The sequence below is a fragment of the Haematobia irritans genome, chromosome 4, assembly GCF_050003625.1.
Source record: "Haematobia irritans isolate KBUSLIRL chromosome 4, ASM5000362v1, whole genome shotgun sequence".
Classification (NCBI taxonomy): Eukaryota; Metazoa; Arthropoda; class Insecta; order Diptera; family Muscidae; genus Haematobia; species Haematobia irritans.
In genome coordinates, this window is record NC_134400.1 from 164,623,767 (window position 1) to 164,643,341 (window position 19,575).

At 34.0% G+C, this 19,575-nt stretch overlaps 1 protein-coding gene across 2 annotated transcripts in view; it reads right to left on the reverse strand.

Moving 5' to 3' along the window:
- dsb (scavenger receptor class B member debris buster) overlaps positions 1-19,575 on the reverse strand; it is a 168,005-nt gene that overhangs the window by 21,754 nt on the left and 126,676 nt on the right. The window contains exons 1-3 of one of the 2 annotated variants that reach the window (XM_075305873.1): positions 5,924-6,300; positions 2,151-2,242; positions 1,880-2,037 (exon numbers count right to left, since the gene is read on the reverse strand). In XM_075305873.1, the coding sequence (XP_075161988.1) occupies positions 1,880-2,037; positions 2,151-2,242; positions 5,924-6,182 (509 nt within the window). In that variant the 5' untranslated portion in view covers positions 6,183-6,300. Of the gene's footprint in view, positions 1-1,879; positions 2,038-2,150; positions 2,243-5,923; positions 6,301-19,575 lie in introns of those variants that run through there. The other variant, XM_075305872.1, reaches the window with a different exon arrangement.

Consider the following 19,575-nt stretch of genomic DNA (forward strand, 5'->3'; position numbering starts at 1 on the left):
ATTTCTTTATTTTAAAGAAGCCGCATCGTTGGCTCGGAATCAATACCAAAATCCTTAAGAGAAGGCCGAAATCTTTGGATCCAAGTAAATTTTTTTTTGAGTGTGCATATAATAACATCACGTACCAAAATTCAACGGGATCGGACAAAATTTGCTCTTCCTAGAGAGTCCCTAAGACAAATCTGGGGTCGGTTTATATGGGGGTTTTACCTAACAGTGGTCCAATATGACCCATTTGCAATGCCAACCGACCTACATTGATAACAGCTACTTGTGCCAAGTTTCAAGTCGATAGGTTGTTTCGTTCGGAAATTAGCGTGATTTGCACAGACGGGCGGACATCGCTATATCGACTCAGAATTTCACCACGACCCAGAATATATATATATATATATATATATATATATATATATATATATATATATATATATATATATATATATATATATATATATATATATATATATATATATATATATATATATATATATATATATATATATATATATATATATATATATATATATATATATATATATATATATATATATATATATATATATATATATATATATATATATTTTTTTTTTTTTTTTTTTCATATCGATCCATAATTATTTATAACACTCATATAAACCGATCCCCAAATTTGACTACAGGAACATCTTGGGGAAGCAAAGTGGATTCGAACAAATTTTTTTTCTTTTCATTCCTATACTTTGGTTACATTTTCTAGAAGCCCTTCTCATTTCGTATCCAATTACTATCCACTACACTGAAAAAAAAAACATGCCAGGTTCTAAAGATTTTGTCTTTACTTCAAAAAATTTGGTATTGATTCCGAGCCAAAGAAGCGGAGAATACAAGTAAGGATACTTTTAAGACACAATCATCTTTCAATTTTGGGTTTTGTGTACTTGCTTCTAGGAAGCAAATTTTAATTTTTGGTTTTTTCATCTTTCTGTCTTTATATGCTATCAAAGTCCTTTAAAAACGAGTTAACGACAACTTTATTTTCCAAATGCAGGCTCGACTTCCAGTAGAAATTATGCTATGTTTCAAGTAAAAAACGTCTTTAAAATAAAATAATGAAAAACATGTCCTATATTTGAACGATTTTTTGCTTTGTAGTCAAGATGCAAAAAGACAACAAATTTAAAGACAATTTCATTAATTTTAAAGAATTTTTTCTGAATTATTAAAGTCAAGTTGACCTTAGCCCAAACATTTTTTTCTTTCATTTTATGATACCAATTTTTAAGTGAAATCACTTAATTATAAGGACAATACGACTTCATTGAAAAGTTTATCGACTTTTGGACAAGAAAAAAAAAACTTTATATTAGAGAAATGCGTCTTCTATGCTAAGCAAAATTTGCATTCGTATTTTAAAGACATGAATTCTTTGACTTCACGACAATATTTTTTTCAGTGTACACTGAGCTGGAATTTGTACAAGTGTATTGAATATAATTTCTCCAATGTTTCTGTTTATTGGGATAGATCTCAATAATGGCTTACGCTAATATTAAGAGCTGAGAGATTACAATTGAAATCACAGCAACGTCTTAACTACATGCAAATGGCTAAAAAAATCAAATAGAATATTTTTCAATGAAATTAATAGAATAGAAATTCCAAAAATTTTTGTTTGTACAATTGTTGATAAACCAATTAAATAAACAATGGATTTGCAAAATATTATTATTATTATTTTATCAAAAGCTATTTATAAACCAGTCGTGTTGACTGGGTGTAAAGTACTAATCATAAACGGTGAACAGAAAAAAAAAACAATCTTTCTAAAAATATCTGAGAAATTAACTATGGAAAATCATTAAAAACAAAATAACATTTTGTTTTATATTTTTAAACTCACCTATAAACAAAAGGTCCCACCTCTTGTAGCTTTGGTTTTTCCCCACTCAGAAATCCATCGGGATTTGTGACATTGTAGATGTAGACTTTAGTCAGTCGTATGACACCAGGTCTCTGCCAATAATGATAGCTCAGTGTATCATTCCACAGCCTTAAATTCTATAAAGAAACAAACGCATGGTAATGGAGATTGAGAAACATTTGGTCATAAGACAATGGCATTTCATTTTATTTGCTTGAATGAAATTTCGAAATTTTCAACGGTCATTTACCTTTAATATGAAGTAATCTAGCCATGGTATTGTAGTTAGTAAAATGCCTAAAATTAATGTTATTATACCGATAATTATCACAGCAAGTCTATCTGGAATGAGAAAATGGGAGAAAAATATTCGATTAGCAAAGATTTAGCCATAATTGAAAATAAATGTAGCAAAATCAAAAAAAAAAGTTTATTTCAATTAAAATTTTAGATGAATTGATGGAGAGAATTTAATAAAATATTAAATTAGGTTTGTTGGAAAAGGTTTACTTTCCATTTTAAATATTAATAACTCAGTAATCTTTCATTGCATTTTTTAATATTAAAAAAAAACTCTTTAAACTTAAATTTTAAGACCTAAAAGAGACCTAGTAAAAATATATGGGAAACATTTCAATTTGAAGCAACTTCCCAAAAATGTATTTACACGCAAAGAAAAAAAAAAAACGTTTGGAAAATGTTTTTCTTTTGTTAGAGTTTTTCACAAAAAAAAAAATCTTTTTTTTTTTTCTTCAAAATTTTTATTTTTTTAATAAAAAAAATATTTTTGAACCAACAACACAGTCCATTTCGTTTATATCAAGCACTGTTCTTTTCTGACTTTAAGTCTTTAATAAGACACATTTTACAGTTCATAGTAAAAATTTAATGTAGTAGTATGTAATATTGAACATCTTTTCGGAATCTTTCGAACCTATCTTGAATATATGTAAAAAAAACTTTTTGGAGTTCGGTCGTAGCAGGGCTCGAACCCACGATCCTTGGCATGCAAGGCGGACGTAGTAACCACTGTTCCACGGTGCCCAACTAAATGTTTGTTTCTGTTAAATAAAGTTTGTTTAATCGGCTCGTGGGCGCCGCAAGCTATGCTATATTAATATAACTTATATGGATAATTAGCTATTGATGACAATAACAGCTACGTAGCTCAGTGGCTTACAAATTGCATGGTCCGCGGTTCGATTCTCCGTCCAGGCGAAAGGTAAAATTTTAAAAATTTATAAAATCGTATAATTTCTTCTACATTGTTTGTATTACAAAAAAAGGTGCTAAGAACTAAAAAATGACAAGGGCCCTCCTTTTTATAGCCGAGTCCGAACGGCGTTCCACATTGCGGTGAAACCACTTAGAGAAGCTTTGAAACCCTCAGAAATGTCACCAGCATTACTGAGAAGGGATAATCCACCGCTGAAAAACTTTTTTGGTGTTTGGTCGAAGCAGGAATCGAACTCACGACCTTGTGTATGCAAGGCGGGCATGCTAACCATTGCACCACGGTGGCGATTTTATAAGAATAATGTGGATATTTTGGCCATTTTTGCCCAAATCGAAAAAACACATATACACTAAAAAAAAACATGCCCGGTTCCAAAGATTTTGTCTTTACTTTAAAAACTTTGGAATTGATTCCGAGCCAAAGAAGCGCAGAATACAAGTAAGGATACATTTAAGACACAATTCTCTTTTAAATTTGGGATTTATGTACTTGCTTCTGGGAAGCAAATTTAAATTTTTCGTTTTTTTTTTTCAACTTATTTTCTTCATATGCTATCAAAGTCCTTTAAAAACGAGTTAACGACAACTTTATTTTCCAAATTAAGACTCGACTTCCAGTAGAAATTATGCTTTGTTTCAAGTAAAAAACGTCTTTAAAATAAAGTGCTGTCCTATATTTGAACGTTTTTTTGTTTTGTAGTCAAGATGCAAAAAGAAAAGCCAAGTTGACCTTAGCCCAAACATTTTTTCTTTCATGTTATGATAACCATTTTTAAGTGAAATCACTTAATTATAAGGACAATACGACTTCATTGAAAAGTTTATCGACTTTTGGACAAGAAAAAAAAACTTTATATTAGAGAAATGCGTCTTCTATGCTAAGCAAAACTTGCATTCGTATTTTAAAGACATGAAATCTTTGACCTCACGAAAATATTTTTTATACCCTGCCCCACACTGTGGAACAGGGTATTATAAGTTAGTGCATATGTTTGCAACACCCAGAAGGAGACGAGATAGACACATGGTGTCTTTGACAAAAATGCTTAGGGTGGGCTCCTGAGTCGATATAGCCATGTCCGTCTGTCCGTGAACACATTTTTGTAACCAAGGGATTAGGTAGTAATTTAGGGCCAATCGACTTCGAATATGGCACAAGTATGTGTTTTGGGTCAAAATAGAACCCTATTGATTTTGGAAGAAATCGGTTCAGATTTAGATATAGCTCCCATATATATCTTTCGCCCGATATGCACTTATACGGCCCTAGAAGCCTGAGTATTACCCCAATTTGGTTGAAATTTTGCACTAGGAGTACAATTGGTAGTATAGTCAAATGTGCACAATTTTATTGATATAGCTCCCATATATATTTATTTAGATATAGCTCCCATATATAGCTTTCGCCCGATATGGACTAATACGGTCCCAGAAGCCAGAGTTTTACTCCAATTTGGTTGAAATTTTGCACAAGGAGTAGAATTAGCATTATACCTATGCGTGCCAAATTTAGTTGAAATCGGTTCAGATTTAGATATAGCTCCCATATATAGCTTTCGCCCGATATGGACTAATACGGTCCCAGAAGCCAGAGTTTTACTCCAATTTGGTTGAAATTTTGCACAAGGAGTAGAATTAGCATTATACCTATGCGTGCCAAATTTAGTTGAAATCGGTTCAGATTTAGATATAGCTCCCATATATAGATTTCGCCCGATTTACACTCATATGACCACAGAGACCAATTTTGTCCTCCGATTTAGTTGAAATTTTGCACAGGGAGTAGAATTAGCATTGTAGTTATGCGTGCCAAATTGGGTTGAAATCGGTTCAGATTTAGATATAGCTCCCATATATAGTTTTCGTCCGATTTACACTCATATGACCACAGAGGCCAATTTTTAACTCCGATTTAGTTGAAATTTTGCACAGGGAGTAGAATTAGCATTGTTGCTATGCGTGCCAAATTTGGTTGAAATCGGTTCAGATTTAGATATAGCTCACATATATATGTTTTTCTGATTTCGACAAAAATGGTCAAAATACCAATATTTTCCTTGTAAAATCGCCACTTCTTAGTCGAAAAGGTGTAAAAATTACTCTAATTTTCCTAAACTTCTTATACATATATATAATGTGTGATAAATCATAAATAAATTTTTGCGAAGTTTACTTAAAATTGCTTCAGATTTAAATGTTTCCCATATTTTTTTACTAACATTGTGTTCCATCCTAGTGCATTAGCAGACTTCAATTTTGAGTCTATAAATTTTGTAGAAGTCTATCAAATTCTGTCCAAATCGAGTGATACGTAAATGTATGTATTTGGGACAAACCTTTATATATAGCCCCCAACACATTTGACGGATGTGATATGGTATTGAAAATTTAGATCTACAGAGTGGTGCAGGGTATAATATAGTCGGCCCCGCCCGACTTTAGACTTTCCTTACTTGTTCAATGTATGAAAGCTATATCTAAATCTGATTTTAACCAAATTTGACATGCATAGTTACAATGTTAATAATATTCCATGTGCAAAATTTCATAAATCGGATTACAACTTTGACCTTTGTGGTCACACTCAAAAAAAACTTTACTCCAAAGATTTTGACCTTCCCTTAAGGATTTTGGTATTGATTTCGAGCCAAGGATACGGCTCGGAAAAATGTTCCATGCTCACCGTTCAAAAATAATATTTTGCTCTTGAAACATGGTTGAGGTGATCATATTCCTTCTCTGCGTGTGTAAGGTATAAAATTAGATTTACTGTTTTAGAAAACATACCATCAGAACAAATTTTTACATCTTGTTGCTTCGATGACCGATGTGTTAAAAGCACTACCGACTTCGTACACAATTGGCAATTAAAAATATTCGAACAAATAAAATTCTTATAGGGAATACTGCAGCAAATGCGGTGATATTTGCGTCTAGGAGAAGCATATACGAGATATTTCACGGAAGATTGCATGTTAAGATGATTTGCACTTTGTTCCATACGATCATACAATGATGATTTGATGTTATTCATACAGAAAAACATTTTTGTATTTATTTCAATTTTTGTTTTTTTTCAATAATTAATTGGAAAAACCTTTTAAATCTGACACTTATCACTTTTGATATTCTATTAATGATCTATCGATCTATCTATCATGTAGAATTTACATTTACACTTAAACACACTATTCGCACATTCGTGTAAACCGACAATAAATGTCGGCACGTTATCCGATATTAAAGTTGAGCGAAGTTCTGTTTTTGGAATTTCCATTAAATTTAGCATTTCCGTGTAATTTGCTAAAAACTCTCGATGGCAAAATGTCTTGAAGAAATGGTTGGTTTCATTGAAAATGCTTAACAACTTCTCGAGTGAATTTTACTGGTGTTGACTGTAGCAGATTATTGTAATACCCTATATAACATTTTCATTCCGTTATGGCACTTCGAAATATTGGTTTCAGACCCCATAAAGTATATATATTCTGGGTTGTGGTGAAATTTTGAGTTGATCTAGCGATGTCCGTCTGTTGCAATCACGCTAACTTCCGAATGAAACCAGCCATCGATTTAAATCTTGGCACAAGTAGATAAGGTCGGATGGTATTTACAAGTTGATATGATCGGACCACTTTTAGATATATAGATCCCATATAAACGAACCTCAGTAGTAGTTTGTAATGTCGAACATCTTTTCGGAATCTTCCGAACATTTTTGAATATCTGTAAAAAAAATATTTGGTGTTCGGTTGAAGCAGGGTCTTGGGTTCCCCTTTTCTTGCGAGGCGGGCATGCTAACCATTGGTCCACGGTGGCCAACTAAATGAATGTTTCTGTCAAATAAAGTTTTTTTTATTTAGGCTCTTGTGCGCTGAAAACTATGCTTTATAAATATAACTGCATGACTGTTTGTGTTGCTTGTGCGTTAATGGCTATAGCGATAAATGCCTGTTGATGACAATAATAGTTAGGTAGCGCAGTGGATAGTGTGTTGGATTGCAAACTGTATGGTCCTCGGTTCGATTCTCCGCAAAAGGTGAAATTAAAAAAAAAATATATATAAAATTGAATAATTTCTTCTACATTGTTTGTATTACAGAAAAAGGTGCTAAAAACTAAAAACACCTCGTGGAAGTGAGAAAGATGTGAGGGAAGATGTAATTAGCCAGAAAAAAATTGTTTGTTAGTCTGTATGAAATTGTTTCTATATCCTATGAAAGAATCAAGGTTTATCACAAAAAGTATATACTTTTCTCCCAAAAAAATTTCGCTATAGCGAAAAGCAAATGGGAAACGATATTTGTTTGTCTAAAATTTCGTTTGGGAGGAAGGAAATATTTTTTGGCGTGTATAAACCGATCTTTAGTAGATCTTTGTACACAATCCATGGTGGAGGGTACATAAGATTCGGCCTGGCCGTAGATACTTCTTATACCCTCCACCATAGGATGGGGCTATATTAACTTTGTCATTCCGTTTGTAACACATCGAAATATTGCTCTAAGACCCCATAAAGTATATATATTCTGGGTCGTGGTGAAATTCTGAGTCGATCTGAGCATGTCCGTCCATCCGTCCGTCTGTTGAAATCACGCCAACTTCCGTACGAAACAAGCTGTCGACTTGAAACTTGGCACAAGTAGTTGTCATTGATGTAGGTCGGATGGTATTGTAAATGGGCCATATCGGTCCACTTTTACGTATAGCCCCCATATAAACGGACCCCCAAATTTGGCTTGCGATTGCTCTAAGAGAAGCAAATTTCATCCGAACCGGCTGAAATTTGGTACATGATGTTAGTATATGGTCTCTAACAACCATGCAAAAATTGGTCCATATCAGTCCATAATTACATATAGCCCCCATATAAACCCATCCCCCGATTTGGCTTGCGGAGCCTCTAGGAGAACCAAATTTCATCCGATCCGGCTGAAATTTGGTACATGGTGTTAGTATATGGTCTCTAACAACCATGCAAAAATTGGTCCACATCGGTTTATAATTACATATAGCCCCCATTTAAACCGATCCCCCGATTTGGCTTGCGGAGCCTCTAAGAGAAGCAAATTTCATTCGATCCGGCTGAAATTTGGTACATGGTATTGGTATATGTTCTCTAATGACCATGCGAAAATTGGTCCACATCGGTCCATAATTATATATAGCCCCCATATAAACCGAGCCCCCGATTTGTCCTCCGGAGCCTCTTGGAGGAGCAAAATTCATCCGATCCGGTTGAAATTTGGAACATGGTATTAGAATGTCGTCTCTAACAAACACGCAAGAATTGGTCCATATCGGTCCATAATTATATATAGCCCCCATATAAACCGTTCCCCAGATTCGATCTCCGGAGCCTCTTGGAGGAGCAAACTTCATCCGATCCGGTTGAAATTTGCAACGTGGTGTTAGTATAAGGCCGCTAATATCCATGCCAAAATTGGTCCATATCGGTATATAGTTATATAGCCGATCCCCAATCACACAAAAATTGGTCCATATCGGTTCATATTCATGGTTGCCACTCGAGCCAAAAATAATCTACCAAAATTTTATTTTTATGGAAAACATTGTCAAAATGTTATTTCTATAGAAAATTTTGTAAAAATTTTATTTCTATAGAAAATTTTGTAAAAATTTTATTTCTATAGAAAATTTTGTAAAAATTTTATTTCTATAGAAAATTTTGTAAAAATTTTATTTCTATAGAAAATTTTGTAAAAATTTTATTTATATAGAAAATTTTTTCCAAATTTTATTTCTATAGAAAATTTTGTCAAAATTTTATTTATATAGAAAATTTTTTCCAAATTTTATTTCTATAGTAAATTTTTTCCAAATTTTATTCTATAGGAAATTTTTTCCAAATTTTGCTTCTTAGAAAATGTTGTCAAAATTTTATTTCTATAGAAACTTAAGACTTAATTATATACGTATTTAATCGGCCTTTTTTAGTTTAATATATACTACGTATGGACTACCTTGTAATTTAGAAGACGGTGTTAGGAAGTTTTAAGATACCTTGACATCGGCAAGTGTTACCGCAACCCAAGTAATTCGATTGTGGATGACAGTCTTCAGTTGAAGTTTCTACGCAATCCATGGTGGAGGGTACATAAGCTTCGGCCTGGCCGAACTTACGGCCTTATATACTTGTTTTTTTATTAAGATACCCATCTTAAGGTCGAATTGCGTAACTGTAAGAACAAAATTTGTTGACTCTTGATCATGTATACAAATCCATTCATCAGATAAATGTAAATAAATCTTTCTGCTAACGGCAGTATTTTTTTATAGTGTATAGTGGCTGGTATAAAATAATTACCTACAGTCGAATGATGTCAATCATTCATAATGTAGGGTATACCTGAAAGTTCAGCAAATTACACATTTCTTTTTTGTGGGTCATTTATTGGGTTAATAAATGCAAATTGTTGCTGAGTTTGTAACTTAATATTTTTCCTTGTTTCTTTATTTGATCGTAATGTCGGTACACTCGGGTTTCTTGAATTGAAATTTCTTGAATCACGAAAATGACAAGCGCTTTCAATTAATTGTTTTATTGAGGTTATCAATCATATATTATTATGCTTTATTTATTTATTATTAGTTTTCCATTATATGAAAAATTTTTGTAATTGTAATTTTGCAAGAGTTTGTACTTTCGTTTGAATTTTCCGGTTATAATTATTGCTGGAGTTTTTTTATAACAGGTTAGCTGAAAAGTCTCCGGTCTAACAAAGAAAAACACATTTTTTTTGTCAAAATTCGTTTTTATTATTCAACATAGTTCCCTTCAAGAGCGATACAACGATTATAACGACCTTCCAATTATTTGATACCATTTTGGTAGTACTCACCTCTTCATTGCAGCCAAATTGTTTCCCTGCGAGCATCCTTTTGAGGTCTGAGAACAAGAAAAATTTGAATTTGAATTTTTGCCATCGTTCTCAATGATTTGTGGCACGGTGCGTTGTCTTGGTGGAACAACACTTTTTTCTTCTTCATATTGGGCCGTTTTGCCGCGATTTCGACCTTCAAACGCTCCAATAACGTCATAAAATAGTCACTGTTGATGGTTTTTTCCCTTCTCAAGATAATCGATAAAAATTATTCCATGCGTAAAGGGTGATACGGTCAAAATTTGGTCAATATAAACTTGACGTATTTCTTTCAATTTTACATTTAAAAAACCTGAACACCCCTCATTTTGAAGGTGTGTGTGTAGAATGTTGCTCCTATTTTGATTTTGGAATTCACTCTTCAGTTGTCAAAATGTCGTCCAAGCAAAAAGAGCAGCGTATCAAAATTTTGCTCGCGCATCGCGTAAATCCGAGCTACTCGCACGCAAACCTGGCAAAAACGCTAAAAGTTGCCAAATCAACCGTTACAAATGTAATTAAAGTGTTTAGGGAACGTTTGTCGACAGCCAGGAAGTCTGGATCGGGGGGAAATCGATCTATGTGTCAGGCCGGGGACTTATCAGCCAACCTGTTATTCTATATTTCAAGTAAAAAATTTCTTTAAAATGAAATGTTTTTAAACGTTTTTTTAGCTTTGTAGTCAAGATGCAAAAAGACAACAAATTTAAGGACAAGTTCATTAATTCTGAAAATTTTTCAGAAATATTATAGCTAAGTTGACCTTATTAAAACAAAATTTGCTTCATGTTAGGATACGCAATTTTAAGTCGAACCACTTCTCTATAAGGACAAAACGAGTTCATTAGAAAATTTATCGACTTTTGGTCAATGATGCGTCTTCTATGCTAAGCAAAATTCGCATTCGTATTTTCAAGTTATGAAATCGTTAGCCTCATGGCACTATTTTTTTCAGTGTGTATATGAGTATTCTTTATTAAACATTATTAACGTTTTCATGGGAGCTACCGTGGATTCATAGTGTCATGGGTTCAAACCCAGTTACAACCAAAACACCAAAATCTCAGAGGTGGATAATCCCCTCTCATCAATACTTGTGACATTTCTGAGTATTTCAAAGCTTTTCTAAGTGCTTTCACCACAATGTGGAATGAACCCGGACTCGATAATAAAATGGTTCCTTGTTATTGAGCTAAATATAGAATCGGGCAGTGATGCCAACTCCCGAAGGGTAAAAAGCACCAAAATAATATTATAACATACCAGATCCAACCACAAAAACTTCTCCACCTGGCTAAAACTCAATGTTCTACTAAAAAACAATTCAAAAGATGTATTATAGAGCTTTTGGGTATTGGGTTTGAAATTCTTTTAATTTTCTGAAATTATGAACCTATATCTAAGTGCACAGCTTTATAATTTTTACTATCATTCTATTAATTTTGATCAGTAATGAATTTCACATTTCAAAATATGTTTTTTTTCAGAGGGGGAAATAAATTTTTCGACACTAAATTTGGAAATTTTAATATGCTAGTATTTTAATATTTGAAGGGAGTCTATTTTTTATTTCAATATTTTAATTATACCCTCCACCATAGGATGGGGGGTATATTAACTTTGTCATTCCGTTTGTAACACATCGAAATATTGCTCTAAGACCCCATAAAGTATATATATTCTGGGTCGTGGTGAAATTCTGAGTCGATCTGAGCATGTCCGTCCGTCCGTCCGTCCGTCTGTTGAAATCACGCTAACTTCCGAACGAAACAAGCTATCGACTTGAAACTTGGCACAAGTAGTTGTTATTGATGTAGGTCGGATGGTATTGCAAATGGGCCATATCGGTCCACTTTATAAACGGACCCCCAAATTTGGCTTGCGAGGCCTCTAAGAGAAGCAAATTTCATCCGATCCGGCTGAAACTTGGTACGTGATGTTGGTATATGATCTCTAACAACCATGCAAAAATTGGTCCACATCGGTCCATAATTATATATAGCCCCCATATAAACCGATCCCCCGATTTGGCTTGCGAGCCCTCTAAGAGAAGCAAATTTCATCCGATCCGGCTGAAATTTGGTACATGGTGTTAGTATATGGTCTCTAACAACCATGCAAAAATTGGTCCACATCCGTCCATAATTATATATAGCCCCCATATAAACCGATCCCCCGATTTGGATTGCGAGGCCTCTAAGAGAAGCAAATTTTATCCTATCCGGCTGAAATTTGGTACATGATGTTAGTATATGGTCTCTAACAACCATGCACAAAATTGGTCCATATCAAACCGATCCCCAGATTTGACCTCCAGAGCCCTTTGGAAGACCAAAATTCTTCCCATTCGGTTGATATTTGGTACGTGATGTTAGTATATGGTATCCAACAACCATGCAGGAATTGGTTCCTATCAGCCCATAATTATATATAGCTCCCATATAAACCGATCCCCAGATTTTACCTCCGGTGCCTTTTAGAGAAGCAAAATTCATCCGATCTGCTTGAAATTTGGTACTTGGTGATCGTAAATGATATTTAACAACCATGCCAAAAGTGGTCCATATCAGTCCATAATCATATATAGCCATATATATAACCATATAAACCGATCCCCAGATTTGGTTTTGGAGCCTCTTGGAGGAGCAAATTTCATCCGAGTGAGGTACCACCACGTACCAAATTTCAACCAGATCTGATGAATTTTGCTTCTCCAAAAGGCACCGGAAGTCAAATCGGCGATCGGTTTATATGGGAGCTATATATAATTATGGACTGATAGGAACCAATTCCTGCATGGTTGTTGGATACCATATACTAACATCACGTACCAAATTTCAACCAAATGGGAGGAATTTTGCTCTTCCAAGATGCTCCGGAGGTCAAATCTGGGGATCGGTTTATATGGGGCCTATATATAATTATGGACCGATATCGACCAATTTTTGCATGAGTGTTTGAGGCCATATATTAACATCACGTACCAAATTTCAACTTAATCAGATGAATTTTGGTCTTCCAAGAGGCTCCGGAGGTCAAATCTGGTGATCGGTTTATATGGGAGCTATATATAATTATGGGCCGATGTGGACCAATTTTTGCATGGTTGTTAGAGACCATATACTAACACCATGTACCAAATTTCAGCCGGATCGGATAAAATTTGCTTCTCTTAAAGGCCTCGCAAGCCAAATTTGGGGGTCCGTTTATATGGGGGCTATACGTTAAAGTGGACCGATATGACCCATTTGCAATACCATCCGACCTACATCAATAACAACAACTTGTGCCAAGTTTCAAGTCGATAGCTTGTTTCGTTCGGAATTTAGCGTGGTTTCAACAGACGGACGTACGGACAGACATGCTCAGATCGACTCAGAATTTCACCACGACCTAGAATATATATATACTTTATGGGGTCTTAGAGCAATATTTCGATGTGTTACAAACGGAATGACAAAGTAATATACCCCCATCCTATGGTGGAGGGTATAAAAATCACTAAATTTGGTGTCAAAAGCACCAAATTGGCATCATTGGAATCGGGCAGCGCTCAGTGATAAGAGAGAGGTTCATCACTGTGGTATCACAATGAGCTGAATAGTCTAAGTGAGATATCGGGCTGTCACTATTCCTAACCTAAATAAATTTAATTCTTTTTAGGAATAGAATTCTTCGGTCTAGGTACATATTGTCATTTTTTGATACCCAGAAATGAGGAAAACAGAGAGAATTGTTGAAGTTGAACATTGCAGCAACTTTCAAATTGTGTTTGCTACAGGGATGCAAAAGTTGATACAATTGTACTAAATTTGGTACATTACATTTCTCAAAAGTATAATTGTATTACAATAACCTATTTGCTACAATTTGAAATACTCTGTCATCAAAATGCTCCAGAAGTCCCAATGAATTAATTGTCCAATATAAATTATATTGTACACATATTTTGAGGTACTTGTCAAATTGCAATCAAATGGAATAAAAAAATGTCCATTTAAAATTTGTAGTTCGATGTGTATCTGATATCTTACAATAAAATATAACATTTGGAAAGATTAAATGCAAACTGATGTTATGTCGAAACTTCTGCCAGGTCATGGACAATTCTTTAGTGAAATATTATTTTCACTCAATTAATCTTCAATATTAGATGCCTTATTCTAAATTTTTGAGCCAAAATTGCAAGTGTAGGGGTATTTTAAGAATCGCTCGTGTTCAAATTTCAATTTTGTTACGTGATTGACTAAATATTTTCATACGAAAATTTGATGAAGGCTTTGACAACAAACACAGTGGAAAGAAAAAGATTTTGCAATTTGACTCGTACAAAACCCTAAAAAAATAACACCTTCCTTATTTTACAAATTCATAAATAATTTTTATTTTTTCGGTTACTATATTCCAATCCATTATTTTTGAAAGTTGGTACACTTTTAAGTCAAAAAGTACAATTCTTTATTCTCGTTTGTACAATTTTGAAAATTTGATTTTTTATCCCTGGTTTGCTAGTTTAAGAACATAACAAAATTGTATACAATCAGTTAAAACTTCCGAAGGGGAAATACTACCAAATACATGAAGGAAAATCCCATGGAACTACAAGGGGTAGTTCATTCGACCATTATAAACTGATACATTAATTTGGTAATATGATAACGCCATGATTGCACAAACCAATCTGCTCGACTTGCATTGTATAAAAAGAAACAATAACAACAACAGCAGCAGCAACAACAACATGAACAATAAAAAATATGTTTTGCAACAATTCTGTCAAAAACTTAAAGTATGTCATTAAGTCAGGCTACATTACACACACACACCCAGTTTACTTGAGATATTCGCTGGCTAATGAAATGAAAATACGAACATTGTGTGACCATGAAAAAAATCGATCATTTCGGAGCGGCGGCCTATTGTTGAGGTAATTTTGGTATCTTCTTTTAAATTAAGCGAAAGTTGTTTTTGTTTTGCTGTTCACATATGCTTAAAAAGGTCTTCTTCGTTTAAGCAAAAAAAAAAAAAACAACCGATATGGTCCATAATCAAGGTCAAGGGAAGAAAAAACGGATATAACCTACCTCAATCATACCAACGATTTTTTTAATATCTCGCTCGCTTGGGTTTTGTGACTCATTATCATACAATTCGGAAATATTGGGATTTTTAATGTTTGACTTAATGTCACACGCCAAAAGTATGGCAATTCATTGGGGTGAAAAAAAACGACAAAAGTACTTACTGTTAGGAATGTTTTACAAATGTTGGATCATTCAGTTTTAAGTAAATGTTTGATAAGAATGAAAATTAAATAAAAAACAAGTAAGGAAAGTCTAAAGTCGGGCGGGGCCGACTATATTATACCCTGCACCACTTTGTAGATATAAATTTTCGATACCATATCACATCCGTCAAATGTGGTGGGGGCTATATATAAAGGTTTGTTCCAAATACATACATTTAAATATCACTCGATCTGGACAGAATTTGAAAGACTTCTACAAAATCTATAGACTCGAAATTTAAGTCGGCTAATGCACTAGGGTGGAACACAATGTTAGTAAACAAATATGGGAGCTATATCTAAATCTGAACCGATTTCAACCAAATTTGGCACGCTTAGCTACAATGCTAATTCTACTTCCTGTGCAAAATTTCAACCAAATTGGGCCAAATTCTGGCTGTTAGAATCATATTAGTCCATATCGGGCGAAAGATATATATGGGAGCTATATCTAAATCTGAATCGATTTCAACCAAATTTGGCACGCATAGCTACAATGCAAAATCTACTCCCTGTGCAAAATTTCAACCAAATTGGGCCAAAACTCTGGCTTTTAGGACCATATTAGTCCATATCGGGCGAAAGATATATATGGGAGCTATATCTAAATCTGCACCGATTTCAATCAAATTTTGCACACTTGACTAGTGCAAAATTTCAACCAAATTCGGCAAAAAATCTGGCTTCTGGGGCCATATAAGTCCATATCGGGCGAAAGATATATATTGGAGCTATATCTAAATCTGAACCGATTTCAATCAAATTTTGCACACTTGACTATTCGACAAAGTGTTATGTTTGTACAAAATTTCAAGCAAATCGGTATAAAACTCTGGCTGCCGGGTCCATATTAGTGCATATCGGGCGAAAGATATATATGGGAGCTATATCTAAATCTGAACCGATTTCTTCCATAATCAATAGGGTTCTATTCTGACCCAAATTAGGAACATGTGTCAAATTTGAATGCGATTGGACATAAATTGCGACCTAGACTTTGATCACAAAAATGTGTTCACAGACAGACGGACGGACGGACAGACGGACATGGTTATATCGTCTCAGGGACCCACCCTGAGCATTATTGCCAAAGACACCATGTGTCTGTCTGGTCTCCTTCTGGGTGTTACAAACATATGCACTAACTTATAATACCCTGTTCCACAGTGTGGCGCAGGGTATAACAAGTTTATACTGCCGTAAGTTCGGCCAGGCCGAATCTTATGTACCCTCCACCATGGATTGCGTAGAAACTTCTACTAAAGACGGTCATCCACAATTAAATTACTTGGGTTGCGGCCGATGGCAAGGCATCTTAAAACTTCTTAACATCATCTTCTAAATTATAAGTTAGTCCATGCGGGATATATAGTAGACAAAAGAATGGTCGATTAAATACGTATATATTCAGTTCTTGACCGGTGTATATAGGAAAGAAATAATTACGAACCGATATGAACTTTTGTGTGGTAATTATAGAGCCAGAATTGAAAAAAATGGGGGTCGCTTTATATAAGGGCTATATACTACACCTAAACGCCAAGTTTTTTTTTCCCGAATTTTATTTGACATTTCTCTATTTCAGACTTATTCAATTTGAACCATGGAGAGATACACAATCCAACAACGTGTTAAAGTTATCCAGACTTATTATGAAAATGGGCGTTCAAATCAAAATGCGTATCGTGCACTTCGTGATTTTTTGGTCAATTTGATCGTCCAAATGTGCGTACAATGGCAAAAATCGTGGAAAAATTCGAGCAAACCAGGTCTGTAGAAGATGTGAGAACACCAGTGCCTGCTCGTACAGCTGGCACTGCAGAAAATATTGCTGCCGTTCGCGATAGTGTGGCTCACTATGGTCGCCACCTCAACTCGTCGTCGTGTCCAACAATTGCACTTCTCAGGCTCGGCGTTGATGAACATTGTGCATAAAGACTTGCATTTACACGCTTACAAGGTGCAATTGGCTCAAGAACTAAAGCCTCTTGACCATTCCAAACGTCGTGAATGGGCAGAATGGTTCCAAGAAATGGCAACAGTGGATGATCAATTTTCGAAGAAAATCATCTTCAGTGATGAGGCACATTTTCACCTCAGTGGATTCGTCAATAAACATAATTGCCGCATTTGGGCGAATGAGAATCCAAGAGTGATTGTCGAAAAACCAATGCACCCACAAAGAGTGACTGTTTGGTGCGGTTTATGGGTATCATCGGGCCGTATTTTTTCCAAAATGAGGCCGGTCAGGCAGTTACTGTGAATGGTTTTCGCTATCGTGAGATGATAACGAACTTTTTATGGCCCGAATTGGAAGATATGGATGTGGACGATATGTGGTTTCAGCAGGACGGTGCCACTTGCCACACAGCTAACGAAACACTTCCAATTAAGTTCTTTTGGACCAGTCTTAAAAAATACACTATTTGGCGGTTTAAAGTCAAAATTTAATTTTTGGACAATACAGTAAAAAAATAAATAAAAAAAAATACCCCTCGGGGATTTGAATCTGTGTCTGTTGACTTTTTCATTTCCATGGAAAAGCTAAGACGTTCCAATATGGTGCCGACAAACGCAGGTTAACCCAAAGTCGGAGCGAAAAAGTTTTTCAAATTGTAAAAATTTGATAAATAGAATATCAAATTCTAACATCTAAAGCAATGCCAAGGATCCAAAGACGGAGTACTTCCGTCCTATGACAAGCCCATGACAAATTTATTGGAGCTTGCACTACTTCCGGATCACAAATTTTGAAAGCTCGTTTTTGCTGGGTTGTCTACAAGCTCACAAAAGCATTCTGATCTATGGCATTCAGAAAAAAACCCATTCCTTTTAGAATTCAAGCGATATAGTGACATTGTTTTATATATAGTTAGAAAGCTAGAAGAAGACATCGTTATCGCGTCCAAAAAGTGGACGAAACAACGATATCAGAAATGATACTTCGTATGTACGAATATGGCCAGTTACCGAATTTGGTTTTCTTTCCAAAGAGAAGCCTTTCCAAACTGAGTACTTTGTGATCAAATATTATCATCGGGTTTCCTTACCAACGAGCTAAGCTTAGAATTTAATAGTTTCGATTGGCCCAATTCCGAATATTATCGTGCAAATCGTGAAAAAGAAGGTATTGAAACCATGGTCAGAGAAACATTTCGGACGCAGATCATAGACATTCCAAATGGACTCAGTACCGTCGCACAATATTTTTTATAGAAAGAAAATTGGACCAACATTTAGACAAATGTTTCTATAAAAACAACAACATTTTTTATAGAAATAAATTTTGACAACATTTGAAAAAATTTGAAAAAAATTGAAAAAATTTCTGTTTTCTACAGAAATAACATTTTGACAAAATTTTCTATGAAAACACAATTCTGATATAATATAAAATTTTGACAAAATTTTCTAAAGAAACAAAATGATCACAAAGTTTCAAAGTTTTTGACAAAATTTTCTATAGTCACAACACTTTGGCAAAATTTTCCATAGAAACCAAATTTTTACATAATTTTCTATAGAAAAAAAAATTTACAAAATTTTCTATAGAAATAAATTTTTGATAAATTTTCTATAGAAACAAAATTTTAAATAGAAAATAATTATTCAAGCTTGTTAATGAAATAATAATCGTTAAATAATTATTTTCTATTTAATAACATAAAAATTTCTAATGAAAAAAAATTTTGATAATATTTTCTATAGAAAAAAAATTTTACAAAATTTTCTATAAAAAAATGTTTGAAAAAAGAAAATTTTCTATACAAAAATGTTTGACAAAATTTTCTATAAGAAAAAATTTTGACAAAATTTTCCATAGAAACAAAATTTTTACAAAATTATCTATAGATATAAAATGTTAACTAAATTTTCTATAGAAACAAAATTTTGAAAAATTTTTCTATAGAAACAAAATGTTGTACAGAAACAAAATTTTGACAAAATTTTCTACTTCAAAAGTTTCATGAAACAATATTTTGACCGAATCTCAATCCTTTGACCTTTTGAAAAGTAAGGTTGGTACTAAATAATAGCGAAGTGTCTATCATCTCAAGACGATGCTTCGTCAGGCCGTAGAGCCATTTTCGTACAGCGTGTGCTCACTGAAAACAAGCGTGCCGGTTCCAAAGAGTTTGTCTTTACTTTAAACATTTTGGTATTGATTCCGAGCCAAAGAAGCGGAGAATACAAATAAGGATACTTTTAAGACACAATTCTCTTTTAAATTTGGGTTTTGTGTACTCGCTTCTAGGAAACAAATTTTA